Raw genomic sequence first — 14943 nt, forward strand, 5'->3', positions numbered from 1 at the left:
CTCCATGCAATCTGTGCCCTCTATAATACCCATCACCTGGTTCCCCCAACCTCCCACCGCACGCCCCTTCAAAACCCTCAGATTGTTTTTAAGAATCCATAGACTCTCATGATTCACCTCCCCTTCCAATTTCCCCCAACTCCCTTCTCCTCTCTAACTCCCCATGTCTCCATGCTATTTGTTATGATTCACAAATAAGTGAAACCCTATGATAATTGACTCTCTCTGCTTGACTTATTTCACTCAGCATAATCTCTTCCAGTCCCATCCATTTTGCTACAAAAGTTGGGTATTCGTCCTTTCTGATGGAGGCATAATACTCCATAGTGATATAGACCACATCTCCCTTATCCTTTCGTCCGTTGAAGGGCATCTTGGTTCTTTCCACAGTTTGGCAACCATGGCCATTGCTGCTATAAACATTGGAGTACAGATGGCCCTTCTTTTCACGACATCTGTATCTTTGGGGTAAATACCCAGGAGTGTAATGGCAGGGTCATACGGAAGTTCTATTTTTAATTTCTTGAGGAATCTCCACACTGTTCTCCAAAGAGGCTGCACCAACTTGCATTCCCACCAACAGTGGAAGAGGGTTCCCCTTTCTCCACATCCCCTCCAACACGTGTTGTTTCCTGTCTTGTTAATTTTGGCCATTCTAACTGGTGTAAGGTTATATCTCAATGTAGTTTGTTTTTTGTTTTGTTTTGTTTTGTTTTATTTTTTTTCTTATTTATTTATTTTCAGAAAAACAGTATTCATTATTTTTTCACCACACCCAGTGTTCCATGCAAGCTGTGCCCTTATAATACCCACCACCTGGTACCCCAACCTCCCACCCTCCTGCCACTTCAAACCCCTCAGACTGTTTTTCAGAGTCCATAGTCTCTCATGGTTCACCTCCCCTTCCAATTTACCCAAATTCCCTACTCCTCTCTAACGCCCCTTGTCCTCCATGCTATTGGTTATGCTCCACAAATGAGTGAAACCATATGATAATTGACTCTCTCTGCTTGACTTATTTCACTCAGCATAATCTCTTCCAGTCCCATCCATGTTGCTACAAAAGTTGGGGTTCATCCTTTCTGATGGAGGCATAATACTCCATAGTGTATATGGACCACATCTTCCTTATCCATTCATCCGTTCTCAATGTAGTTTTAATTTGAATCTCCCTGACGGCTAGTGATGATGAACAATTTTTCATGTGTCTGATAGCCATTTGTATGTCTTGATTGGAGAAGTGGCTGTCCATATCCCCATTTTTTGATATGATTGTCTGTTTTGTGTGTGTTGAGTTTGAGGAGTTCATTATAGATCCTGGATATCAACCTTTTGTCTGTATTGTCATTTGCAAATATCTTCTCCCATTCTGTGGGTTGCCTCTTTGTTTTTTTGACTGTTCCTTTGCTGTGCAGAAGCTTTTGATTTTGATGAAGTCCCAAAAGTTTATTTTTGCTTTTGTTTCCTTTGCCTTTGGAGACATATCTTGAAAGAAGTTGCTGTGGCGGATATCGAAGAGATTACTGCCTTTGTTCTCCTCTAGGATTCTGATGGATTCCTGTCTCACGTTGGGTTCTTTTATCCATTTTGAATTTATCTTTGTATACGGTGTAAGAGAATGGTCGAGTTTCATTCTTCTACATATAGCTGTACCTGGAAATGTTTTTGCTGGGTCATAGGAGCTGGGGGTAAGGGTGGAGATTTTGGTCAAGAGACACAGGTTTATGCAAGATCAATAAATTCTATAGTTCTAATAATAGTAGTAACTAGAGGTAACAATATTGCTACTTGGCTAATTAGCTTGCTTGTGGTGGTCATTTCACAATGTATAAATATACAAAATCATCAAATTGTGTACCTTAAATATATACAGTAATTTTTGAGAAGACTGGCTGGACATAAGCCTTTTTATTGCCAGCCCAAGGAGACTCTGGAATACACCAAAACCACCTTATCACCAGGTAGTTTGGACTTTTTACATGCAGAGAGCTGGATGATATGATCTTGTGGCATATTGTCTTGTGATTCCTACCAGACTAGAACAGTCCATGACTCAAAATACAAGTCCAGTCTTGGAGACACTTAATAAGCATTGTTGGATACACAGAGTAAGATCATATATGAATACCAGAGATACCCGGGAGAATCAAGTACAAAGCAGTAAACAGGGATTTCTCTGATGTTAATCATAGCCTTACACATAAGTCAGGTATGGGTGGGTTATTCAGAGATACTACTCAGTGAGTAGAGAGCAGTATGAATGAAGCCTGTTAAATCACTTTCATCTCACTAACAGTTCTTGGATCTCAGGTTAGTTCATGATGATGAAGACTGAGATTAGCTGAAGCTGAGGATAGAAGAACCATAATAAAGTAAGAAGAAATATGAGGGAATAGAAAAAGCATAGCAAAGAAAAACTGACTTCATGGTCTTAGTATGGTGCTGCCCATAGCACTTTAAATATAAAGAAAAATTTGACAATGAGGCTGAACAAAAAGGTCATGCCCTTTGGGAAAATAAACTCATATTATTTCATTTCCTGCTCAAAATCCATGGTAACATCAGTGTGCATAGATACTGCAGTTGCTGGCTGTGCCTTCTCTGGTAGAGTAGTAGAGCAGTGGTCAGTGAAGCACAGAAATTAGCCTGCTGAGTTCTATGCTTGGTGAAGGAAAAGATTCTTTCTCCAGGGCCCTCCACTTACACACTCTCGAGGATTATTTGAGCACTTGGAACCTTGCAACAGGCAAGATCTCAACATATAAATGTTAAATGAAAAATGCAATGGTTGCTGTTAGATCTCATAGGATCAAAAGTACAATGTTCAACAAGTAAATTCCAGCTCTAGGAGTCAGAAGACCAACATTGCATCAGGTTAGGATCAGTAGTGAATAAATGTGCTTTGCATGAGTAAGGGCAAGAATGAATGAATAAGAATTCTTCCACAACAAAATCAGTTTTGATCTGGTTAAAATATGAATAAAGTTGGCAGATGGGGAAGCCGTCTCTGATCCCAAACTCAGTGCTCCTGGGCAAAATCCTTTTCTTTTGGAGTCTCAATTTCCATCTCTGCAAAATGGGACAATAAGATTCACCTCACTCTGTTGCTGTGTTAATGGAGATTATAAATTCTGAGAACACAACAATCTTATCTTTGAGATCTGTACATATGCAATAGCAGCAGCAAACATTTGACTCTCTGACATACAATTGCCTAAAGAAAAAGTGAAGTAATTGAGGAATGAGATATTGGATGTGGACCGTATTTTGTAATCTTTTTTATACTCTTCAGAGAGAAGGTTTCATTTACTCTTCAGAACACAGATATCTAATTAATTTTGTTGAGAAATAGACCAACTTTATTGTTTTCACTCAATTCAATCCAAAATATTAGCTCTTAGGCCTATGTAGACATAATCACCAAATAGCCATGTTGTGAGGGGATCTGTGCACATTAACATAGCCCAAATTCCCATACTATCAAGGGCTGGCAGAGTGCACATAGTACATTCTGGCCACGTTGTCAACCAAGGAGGTCATAGCTTCACCGTGACATATACTTGGGATCACACCCCATGACAACCTTAAACACTAGGTTAGTTAACCTTCTGAATTTTTGGTTTTTTTCCTCTGTACAATAATTATTTATTATCATTTTTGGTATATTAGTGTGAGGATAAATTGAGATAATGTGTTAAGTGCTTAATACAAAATGGGAAATAAAGAAATATTAGTTTGTTTCCCATGGGATTATTTTTAGAACTGAGGAACAAAAACCCATTAGGACAATAGGACCAAAAAAAGCTATAACTAAAATCAAATTCAGTAGATATTTTGAAGGAAGAGAAGATAGTAGGGAGGAAGAGAGATAGAAATGTTGAAGGGAAGAAGGGAGGGAGAGAGGGAGGGAGGAAGGGAGGAAGGGTGGGAAGAAGGATGTTTTTCCACATCTCTGTGTCTGGGGAACAGTTTCCCCCAGACACAGAGATGAGCTATGTTGATCTAACCAATGGTGTCTAAGCCTGCCCACAAATACCCTGTGTATATAGAGCTTTGAGACACCAGTGTGGGGGCCCTAGAGTCCCTGTAGACCCAGCATTACGAGTGAGGAAGTATTCACATGTTTTTCCATAGGAGCCACCACTTGTCCAAAAACCATGAACTTTATCTCAGACCTTGACACTTGTGTTTATTTAGAATTCTTTTCAATCTATATCATGTATCCTTTCTGAAGCTACTTAATGGCCTGCACAGAAAACCTTGGGCAATGCTTAGTAGACATCAAGGACAGAATCACTGGCTCTCAGTTTTGGAAAACATCCTGTCCAACTTCAGGGCCTCAGGTGTCTGCACAGGTAAGGAGCTTGCTCTCCCATTTGTAAAGAATTCTGGAGGATGAGAAGCCACAACATTCTTCAATCAGTTATTTTAGAAGAAAACAACATCTCCACTGGGACATCTTATTTTATATCCATTAATCATAAGGACTTTGTTAAAGTGCTAGTGCAGGAGAACTAAGAAGTGTGGTAAATTGCCCTCCATCATCTTTTCTCCTGATGGTAGATAACAAGTTTCTTTAGATGTTTCCTAAATGGAAACCATTTAGGTTTTATTTAGCACAGTCTACAAATCACTCAGCTTATAGTTAAAGTAGGTCTACCAACTGGCATTTCCAACTTATCAGTTGAGTTACACTGGATTTTGGTGGCCAGCTGAGCACCAGTTTTGTTTCTTTGTTTGTTTGTTTATGTTTTTTTAATATTGTACCTATTTGACAGAGAGAATCACAACTAGGCAGAGAGGGGGGAGGAAGCAGGCTCCCCGTGGAGCAGGGAGCCCAATGCAGGGCTGATCCCAGGACCCTGAGATCATAACCCAAGCCAAAGTCAGAGGCCTTAACCCACTGAGCCACCCAGGCACCCCTGAGCACCAGTTTTAAAGAGGTGAGATTTCAGAGAGCTGTCAGAATGTTGTCAAAACAAAATAACATGGTGTAATAAGCAGTGGCTTCTGGTTAGACTGGATTTGAACACTCCATTCTTGTGTCTGTTATCTCTGAATCTTGGATTTTTACTCTATAAAATGGACTCAGCTTTCACAGACTTCCGTACGGACTCCCCAAGAGATTGTTTCATTTCTGAGCCACAACGTGGAGCCCTGGAAGGACATGGAAGAAGGAGAAAAGTCAACAAGAGACAGTGTCTTGATGGAAACTGCACACTGGGACAATGTGAGGTGAGTGAGGGAAAGATGGGAGGTCAAGAAAGAGAGAAGTAATTTAAAACCATCGCCCCCATTCATGCAGCCCCACATTTGACAATGGGTAATTCCACAACTTCTGTCAAATTTTCCACCATTTAAAAATCTCTAACAATATGATAGTTGTTTGATTTTGAGTTTTGATTTTTTTTTGTTTTTATGCAGCGTCTTTCTCCATAAATGAGACTTCTTGAATTATAAAAAAAAAGGCTGTGCTTTACTTTAAAAAGAAAAAAAACAGTTAAACTGTATGGGGATAGAAAATATCATATCATTACAGATAAATCATAGAAGAGAGAAGGAAAACTAGTTCTAGAAATACCTGACAACATAAAGTATGTTGTTTACATTAAAGATCCCTTTTTTGTTCATTTTAGTGGTTTTTTTGATGCCTGTTGCATACTAGTTCAGAGCTACACAAGCTAGAGGTAGTAGGAATAGAAAAACATATCCTCTTCCTCCAGCCTAATATATTCACCCTAAATAATTATTCTGAGACATGCACACACATGTACTTCATACACTGCAATGCAAATGTGTGTGTGTGTGTGTGTGTGTGTGTTAATAATGAGAAACTGCCATGAAAAGAAAAATCAATAGTGCCAGGACAATCAATAATTTCTAAGAACAGTTGCTTACACACAGCCCCTCAAAGGGCTATTGAACTCAGTTGGCAATACAAAAAACAGCCACTTAGGTAACAGTGTTTATGTGGGCGTGGTTGTGTTTTCTTTCAATTATTCACCACACACATCCCATAAGCATTGACCAGGGACTATGATAAGTGTTTTCTGTGGAGAAATATAAAACAAGGAAAGGACAGAGTCCTTAGTCATAAGTAATACTCAGTCTAGGTGTTCAATGGAGAAGCCCTCCTCATCACAACAAACACAACCCCTTCCACGCTTTCTGAGAATAAAATTTGTAGAAGAGAAATCTCCAAATGGGAGAGACTAGGAGCTCTTTGCAGGTGAGTACAATTATCGACCGTATGATTATTTTGCAAAACTAATTTGCTTAAGTGAGGAAGGGAAGTATCCTAATATTTACTGAATACCTATTATGCAAAAGACACAACCTCAACATTTTTAATTCAATACTCACAAAAACCCTGAGAAGCAAGTATCATGACCCCATTTTATAGAGAGAGATAAGCAGAGGCTCAGGGTCATAAAAGTAGTAATAAGAGTCGTGGTGTTAATAGCAGCTGACAAACTATGTATTCTTCCTGCCTAACTGTACCCCAATCACTCTACAGGTATTAACCACTTAATGCCTCCAACATATCCAACAATTATGAGACAAGGAGCTTGAAGCTGAGTAGTCTAAGTTGTAGAGGTAGTGAAGTTGGGTCTTGAACCCAAGCAACCTAACTCCAGAGACTAGATCCTTAATCACAATGGCTTGAACTTGGTAAAATCTGCAAAGGACATTCAGACAACTCTGGGTCAAATTATTACAGATTGAAAACATGTGAGTTCCTTTTCTCTTTCATTTGCCTTGGTGGAAAAGGAAGCAAAGGAAAGAAAAGTAACTGAAAATAATGCCCTAGGAAAAAGGTCTCCAGTCAGAGGTGATTTTTCCCAGCACAGAACATTTGGCAAGGTCTGCATACATTTTTGTTTGTCACAACTGGGAGGGAGTACTATTGGCATCTAGTGGGAGAGTCTAGAGATGTTGCTGAATGCACTGCCATGCACAGGATAGCCTCTTTTAGCAAACAATTATCCATTTGTTGTGCCAAGCCTGAGGAAGCCTTCTGTAGAACAGTTAGGAGGATTTGGGATCTGGCCTGGAAGTTCAAAAATTTGTTGACCAAGGGTCATACTATGTATGGATAAAATTGGGGTAATGGGTGAGGTTTCCTCCAGCTGTAAAATCTAGTGGTTATGAGAATTTTGAGACACCAAACAATACAAGCTGTGTCTGCAAGATGACAAAACAGGGAAAACATGAGACAATTCTCTTCAGGGGAATGTTTTCAAATGCACCTAGAGTCTCTTTTTATGTCATGCTTTGGTGAAGTGAACAGATCAGGAGATGATTGCCATAAAAAAGGTAATTTTCTACAGTTCCCAAAAGGAGGCGGCATGCAGGGCCCCAGAGGAAAGGAAGCATCAGTGTTGGTCAGGAGGCAGAATGAATGAGAAGAAAGCATATGCAAAAGCTTTTACATAATTTTTGTGAAAAGGCCTGGGTAAGGCACAGATTAACAGGTTTAGGATTTGATAGTTAGAATCATTTGGGTGGGCTTTGAACCACAGGTATTGTCTTTAGTTGTCTGGAACCTGTCCCTAGGATGATTATGGCAGAGGGATACTGTTCCAGACTGATAAAGGGAGGCAGAACAGGGTATGTACTCAGGATTGATTCATTTTCACACCAAAGACATTATCCACTGCAAGTTGTTCACCATCTTTCTGAATTAGCACCCTTAAGAGGAACAGTCCCTTCCCAGGGACTGAAAGACCTCAAGATGTCAAAGCATCATCAAATACAGAAAACAGATGCAGTATATCACATCTTCACTAAAAGCTCATCTTGAATGTTTCAGTTTAACAGCATTGACTTCTTTTTTTGGTTCTGAAAAACTCATGTTTTTATTGTTTTCTGTTTATTTTGTTTGTTTTTCAAGCATATAAATCAAAGTGAATGCTTACAATTCACTCTATTGATTGTTTTTCATTACATGTATTTTTTTTAAATTATTATTTATTTATTTATTTTCAGAAAAACAGTATTCATTATTTTTTCATCACCCAGTGCTCCATGCAAGCTGTGCCCTCTATAATACCCACCACCTGGTACCCCAACCTCCCACCCCCCGGCCACTTCAAACCCCTCAGACTGTTTTTCAGAGTCCATAGTCTCTCATGGTTCACCTCCCCTTCCAATTTACCCAAATTCCCTACTCCTCTCTAACACCCCTTGTCCTCCATGCTATTTGTTATGCTCCACAAATAAGTGAAACCATATGATAATTGACTCTCTCTGCTTGACTGATTTCACTCAGCATAATCTCTTCCAGTCCCGTCCATATTGCTACAAAAGTTGGGTGTTCATCCTTTCTGATGGAGGCATAATACTCCATAGTGTATATGGACCACATCTTCCTTATCCATTCATCCGTTGAAGGGCATCTTGGTTCTTTCCATAGTTTGGCGACTGTGGCCATTGCTGCTATAAACATTGGGGTACAGATGGCCCTTCTTTTCATGACATCTGTGTCTTTGGGGTAAATACCCAGGAGTGCAATTGCAGGGTCATAGGGAAGCTCTATTTTTAATTTCTTGAGGAATCTCCACACTGTTCTCCAAAGAGGCTGCACCAACTTGCATTCCCACCAACAGTGTAAGAGGGTTCCCCTTTCTCCACATCCTCTCCAACACATGTTGTTTCCTGTTTTGTTAATTCTGGCCATTCTAACTGGTGTAAGGTGATATCTCAATGTGGTTTTAATTTGAATCTCCCTGAGGGCTAATGATGATGAGCATTTTTTCATGTGTCTGATAGCCATTTGTATGTCTTGATTGGAGAAGTGTCTGTTCATATCTTCTGCCCATTTTTTGATGTGTTTGTCTGTTTCGTGTGGGTTGAGTTTGAGGAGTTCATTATAGATCCTGGATATCAACCTTTTGTCTGTACTGTCACTTGCAAATATCTTCTCCCATTCCGTGGGTTGCCTCTTTGTTTTTTTGACTGTTTCCTTTGCTGTGCAGAAGCTTTTGATTTTGATGAAGTCCCAGAAGTTTATTTTCGCTTTTGTTTCCTTTGCCTTTGGAGACGTATCTTGAAAGAAGTTGCTGTGGCTGATATCGAAGAGATTACTGCCTATGTTCTCCTCTAAGATTCTGATAGATTCCTGTCTCACGTTGAGGTCTTTTATCCATTTTGAGTTGATCTTTGTGTACGGTGTAAGAGAATGGTCGAGTTTCATTCTTCTACATATAGCTGTCCAGTTTTCCCAGCACCATTTATTGAAGAGACTCTCTTTTTTCCACTGTATATTTTTTCCTGTTTTGTCGAAGATTAATTGACCATAGAGTTGAGGGTCCATATCAGGGCTCTCTACTCTGTTCCACTGGTCTATGTGTCTGTTTTTATGCCAGTACCATGCTGTCTTGGTGATCACAGCTTTGTAATAAAGCTTGAAATCAGGATTGACTTCTTGTGCTCAGCTCGAGAAAGAAACTTTGGAATTGGCCCTGCTGTACTCTGAACACATTTGATTCATCACTAAGGAATCTGTATAACCTGGCATGAGCATCCTGGAAATGGTGAAGTTTAAGGTGATAGATAAAATGGGTCCCTTGGCATAGCAAGGGATGCCAGGATGAGCATTGAGGAAAACCTTTTCCTAGCATAGCTACCTGATTCCTATTTGCAGGACCTAGGCAAGCACTGGATTCTAAGCTCCTTCAGAAGCTATGGGCAGTGGATCTCAACTCAGATCATATGTCAGCCTAGCCTGGGAGCCTTAAGAAACATGGGTGCTCAAGGCCCACGCCCAGAAATTAGTTTCAGGGAAACTGGAAATGCAGATCACCCATAGATTGCATGACTCTGCTGGTGAATCTGAAGGACATGCAGATTAGGGCCACAGCCTGTCACATCTCTGACATGCGGTACCTCTACAACACTTACATACCCCTCTAGGCCTGTCCCAGTGACCCAACTTGTCAACCAGCTCCAACATTCTCTCATATTCTCAACTCATTCGGGAACATGGAGAAATTCATTTTATTTATCTTCATTCTCTCCATTTAAGTCATTTGTTATCTCGAGCTGAGAAATATGAGCTAGAATTCAAACCATTCCCTAGGATTTGAGATTCTAAAACCAAGGAAGCCAGCAGGCCACAAAGTCTGGGAATTTTCCTGGTGGGCAGATCTCTGCTGTCTCTCTTGCAGTGGTGTGTTTGGTCTGAGCTCATCCCCTCATCCATACTTTCTTAAAACTGCCTTTGCGTGACTTCTTTCTCATCATAGCTTAATTTGACATCCATTGAAATTGACTTTACCTCAACAAAAGTAATTTGAAAAAGGAGAACTTTAAGGAAGATACTTCCAGGGGCAACTACTGAAACTGGCTCACATACTCATATTATGAATTTCACAGGTTAATGCTTACAAAGAGACCTATTCTCTATCAAACAAGTTCATAAGGGATATTCTTACTAAGGTAATAGACTGCTATAGCAAATCCATTGAAATGAGGTCATAGCATGAGGATAAGGACAACATACTGCCAAAATCCTTCCTAATAGCAGTTACTGCATCTGAGTTCAAAGGGCATATTTAGGACACCTGGGGGTCAAGATAACAAGGTTAAGATGGCACTACACAGCCATGCTAACTGATAAAATGTACCCTGTCAGCCACTGTCACAGCCTCTCAGCTATTTCATAGAAAAATTCATCACATGGATTGTCATGTATCTACAATGAGAATTTTGAACCACATAACTCACATTTTTGTGGATCAAGTGCTTAGACTTGGCATGAAAGTGTTTGTTTTTGAAATTTTGTCCTGTGTGCATATTTACTTATTAGTTTATTTAATTATTGGAAACACTACTAAGCGTGTGTATTCCACAAAACACGGGGTGTTCTAATGTGCTGTGGTTCTCTTTTAGCTTTTTAAGATGGAAAATTTGATCATTGGTTTTCAGTCTTTCCTCCTTTTTTAACACAGGTATTTTGTGTCAGAAGTTCCCTTCTGAGCATGTTTTTGGCTGCATGCCAAGTCTTTTATAATGGTTTTTTCAACATGAAATAATGCCAAGCCTATAAAAATTTGCAAGAATATGAGGAAGAATTCCCACAGCCCCTGTGCCAGCTTTACTTAATTGTTGCTCTTTGCTGTTTTCATTCATCACCCCTCTCTAACTCAGAGTGGATGCTTCTGAGCTATTGGTGAGTTTGTTTCTTCCTCCCCACAGTGAGTCTTGGCAGGAGGCAGGCAGAAGAGCCTGGAACCACTCCTCCACCATCGGCTTTGTCCTCACGAGCCTTTTTAATGAGAGCCCGATTCACCTGTTCCTCTTCAGCATGGTTGTGATAATCTACACACTAGCCATGGCTGGCAACGCTGCCATGGTCTTCCTGATCTGGGCTGATGCCCGGCTCCACACACCCATGTATTTCCTCCTCAGCCAGCTGTCATTCCTGGACATCTTCTTCACCTCAGTCACCGTCCCCAAGATGATAGCAGGCTTCCTTTTTGGCTGGACTAGCATCTCATTTGTGGGCTGTGGAGCACAAATGTTTTTCTTCATGTTCCTTGGGGCTGCTGAGTGCCTCCTGCTGGCCCTCATGGCCTATGACCGCTACGTGGCCATCTGCAACCCTCTGCACTACCCATCACTCATGAGTCGTCAGACCTGTCTGCTCATGGTGGCCGCCTCCTGGCTGGGAGGGTCCCTCAATGCCTCTATCCAGACAGCAATGACCCTGCAGTTCCCCTATTGTGGCTCAAGGAGGATTCCACACTTTTTCTGCGAGGTACCTTCACTGCTGAGGCTGGCCTGTGCTAACACAGCTGCCTATGAGCGAGTCCTCTTTATGACAGGTGTGGTGGTCCTTCTGGTGCCCATTGCCTTCATCACCACCTCCTATGCCCTCATTCTGGCAGCAGTGCTTAGGATGCATTCCGTGGAGGGGCGTCAGAAGGCCCTAGCCACCTGCTCCTCTCACTTAACAGTTGTCAACCTCTTCTATGGGCCCCTCGTGTATACCTATATGTTACCTGCATCTTACCACTCTCCTGGCCAGGATGATGTTGTGTCTGTCTTTTATACAGTCCTCACACCCATGCTGAACCCTGTCATCTACAGTCTCAGGAACAAGGAAGTGACAGGAGCAATGAAGAAGGTGATAGGGAAGTGTGGGGTGGGTAGGACTGCTTAAGACTCAGGAGGGGGTGTCCTCCTCTTCTAGGATGTCACTGTGGCTCCAGGAGTCCATTCTGGGATTTCCTTCTGAAATGAGTAGTCAAGAGTCCCAAATCTACATGAAGGCAAGTGAGAGAGGCTGCCTCATTCCCTTACAGCTGCTGCCCTCCTCTTCGGAGAGTTGTCCAGATTGTCAGTGTCCACTTCTCACTCCTATCCCCCACCTCAACAAACTCCAATCTGACTTCTGTTCCAGCCATCCCTTGTTCAAAGTAGCAATCACTCATGATCTCTGTGTCACTAAATGTCCAAGGGCATCTCCTCTCTCCAAAAGATCTCTAAAGTCCTTTGTCTTCAGCTATTTTCCCAAACCTCTCCTTCATCCATCTCCTCCAGCTACACTGGCCCTCTTGCTATTGATCAGAATATCTAAGCAAAATTCTAGCTTGTGGTTCTCAACACAGGTTTCCTGATACCTGGGTGTTTTCCTCCACATTTTTGCATGGCTTTCTCCTGCACTACATTTAGAAACTTTCAAATGTGATTATATCAGAGATGCCTGCAATTGGTCACCCTGTCCAAAATATATCCTCACCCCATTCCACCTTTTCTTTCTAAATCAATTTGCATACTCCATGTTTCTTTTTCCCGTTAGAATGTACAACTCAAGGGATTTGAGGCTTTAACTTTTAGTATTGTGCCCTCATCAATAAATATTTGTTGAATGAATGGACAAGCCCAAAGAACATTTCTTTTTTGTTGTTGTTGTTGTTGCTATAAACTTCTTTTAATTTTAGAACGTATAGCAAATCTCTGGGGCAAATAGGACTTGTTTCAGTAGGTTGGATTTTACCTCCTGATCACAGCATTGCCTGAGAGTTTGCTAAGAGCTTTTTTTTTCAATTTATTTATTTTCAGAAAAACAGTATTCATTATTTTTTCACCACACCCAGTGCTCCATGCAAGCCGTGCCCTCTATAATACCCACCACCTGGTACCCCAACCTCCCACCCCCCACCACTTCAAACCCCTCAGATTGTTTTTCAGAGTCCATAGTCTCTCATGGTTCACCTCCCCTTCCAATTTACCCAAATTCCCTACTCCTCTCTAACGCCCCTTGTCCTCCATGCTATTGGTTATGCTCCACGAATGAGTGAAACCATATGATAATTGACTCTCTCTGCTTGACTTATTTCACTCAGCATAATCTCTTCCAGTCCCGTCCATATTGCTACAAAAGTTGGGTGTTCATCCTTTCTGATGGAGGCATAATACTCCATAGTGTATATGGACCACATCTTCCTTATCCATTCATCCGTTGAAGGGCATCTTGGTTCTTTCCATAGTTTGGCGACCGTGGCCATTGCTGCTATAAACATTGGGGTACAGATGGCCCTTCTTTTCATGACATCTGTGTCTTTGGGGTAAATACCCAGGAGTGCAATTGCAGGGTCATAGGGAAGCTCTATTTTTAATTTCTTGAGGAATCTCCACACTGTTCTCCAAAGAGGCTGCACCAACTTGCATTCCCACCAACAGTGTAAGAGGGTTCCCCTTTCTCCACAACTTCTTCAACACATGTTACCTAATCCCAACAGCATTATTAGTTCCTTCTTGAAAATCTTCCTTCCTTTGGTAGTGACACCACATTTCTGGTTTTTCTCCTACTCTGGCTCACTCTTTCACATTAAGTGATAACCTGGTGCTAGACCCTTCTTTTCTCAGTCTATAGTCTCTCAAGTCGCTCTCATTCATGGTCATGGTTTCAAGTTACTACCTAACACCAAAGTCTGTCATACAAATTATGGGCCATGACATGTCTCCTCCAAGCTCTTCACCACTCAACTCCATCTCAAAACCTACACTGGATGTTAGTCTCAAATTCATCATGTAAACAAAGTCATGATATCTCCTTCAGGGCTGCTAACTGAATGAACACTTCACCAGGTCATCAGGTTTCTGTCACCACCCACATCTAATCCCTCACTAAATGCTGTCCATTTGAACATCACTGCTTATGATTCCATGAGATGCAATCCTTGGAGATGCAACTACTACCATTATAGTCCAAAGATACAGTCATTCTTTACTTGAATGATGCAGGAATTTACAAACAGAGCTCCCTGCCTTCTTTCACACCCCACCCCACGTGAACAACCACAGCTTGTTTTTCCAGGAAATGTCTATAAACAAAAATGTCACCATGCCACCAACTCCACTTCCTAACCTCCCCTGAAATCCTTTTAGCAGTCCTTTTTGCTCTTACATGTATCACCATCTAACATAGAAGGCAGCAGGGAGGCAGGGAGGGAGAAAAGAACAGTCCCTGGTTGCAGTCTTGTACCTCTGAGTAGACCAGACTTTATCATCCAAGCCTTTGATTATAGAAAGTGACAAGCATAGTGATGCTATGAAGTGATGCTAAAATCACTTTCTGTTTTCTTTTTGTTTGTTGGTTTGTTTTTTGTTTTTTATTTGTTTTTTTTTTGTTTTTTCCAATTTATTTATTTTCAGAAAAACAGTATTCATTATTTTTTCACCACACCCAGTGCTCCATGCAAGCTGTGCCCTCTATAATACCCACCACCTGGTACCCCAACCTCCCAACCCCCGCCACTGCAAACCCCTCAGATTGTTTTTCAGAGTCCATAGTCTCTCATGGTTCATCTCCCCTTCCAATTTACCCAAAAGCACATACCCTCCCCATTGTCCATAACCCTACCCCCCTTCTCCCAACCCCCTCCCCCCAGCAACCCACAGTTTGTTTCGTGAGATTAAGAGTCACTTATGGTT

General features: G+C 41.2%; 1 protein-coding gene across 1 annotated transcript; it reads left to right on the plus strand.

Moving 5' to 3' along the window:
• Positions 1-5167: 5167 nt before the first annotated feature.
• On the plus strand, positions 5168-12166 carry LOC122916123 (olfactory receptor 56-like). Its single transcript, XM_044263203.1, has 2 exons — positions 5168-5235; positions 11200-12166. Exons 1-2 carry the CDS (start codon positions 5168-5170, stop codon positions 12164-12166), a joined length of 1035 nt encoding a protein of 344 aa, XP_044119138.1.
• Positions 12167-14943: the final 2777 nt, after the last annotated feature.

The sequence above is a fragment of the Neovison vison genome, chromosome 1 (genome assembly GCF_020171115.1).
Source record: "Neovison vison isolate M4711 chromosome 1, ASM_NN_V1, whole genome shotgun sequence".
In the NCBI taxonomy this organism is placed as follows: domain Eukaryota; kingdom Metazoa; phylum Chordata; class Mammalia; order Carnivora; family Mustelidae; genus Neogale; species Neogale vison.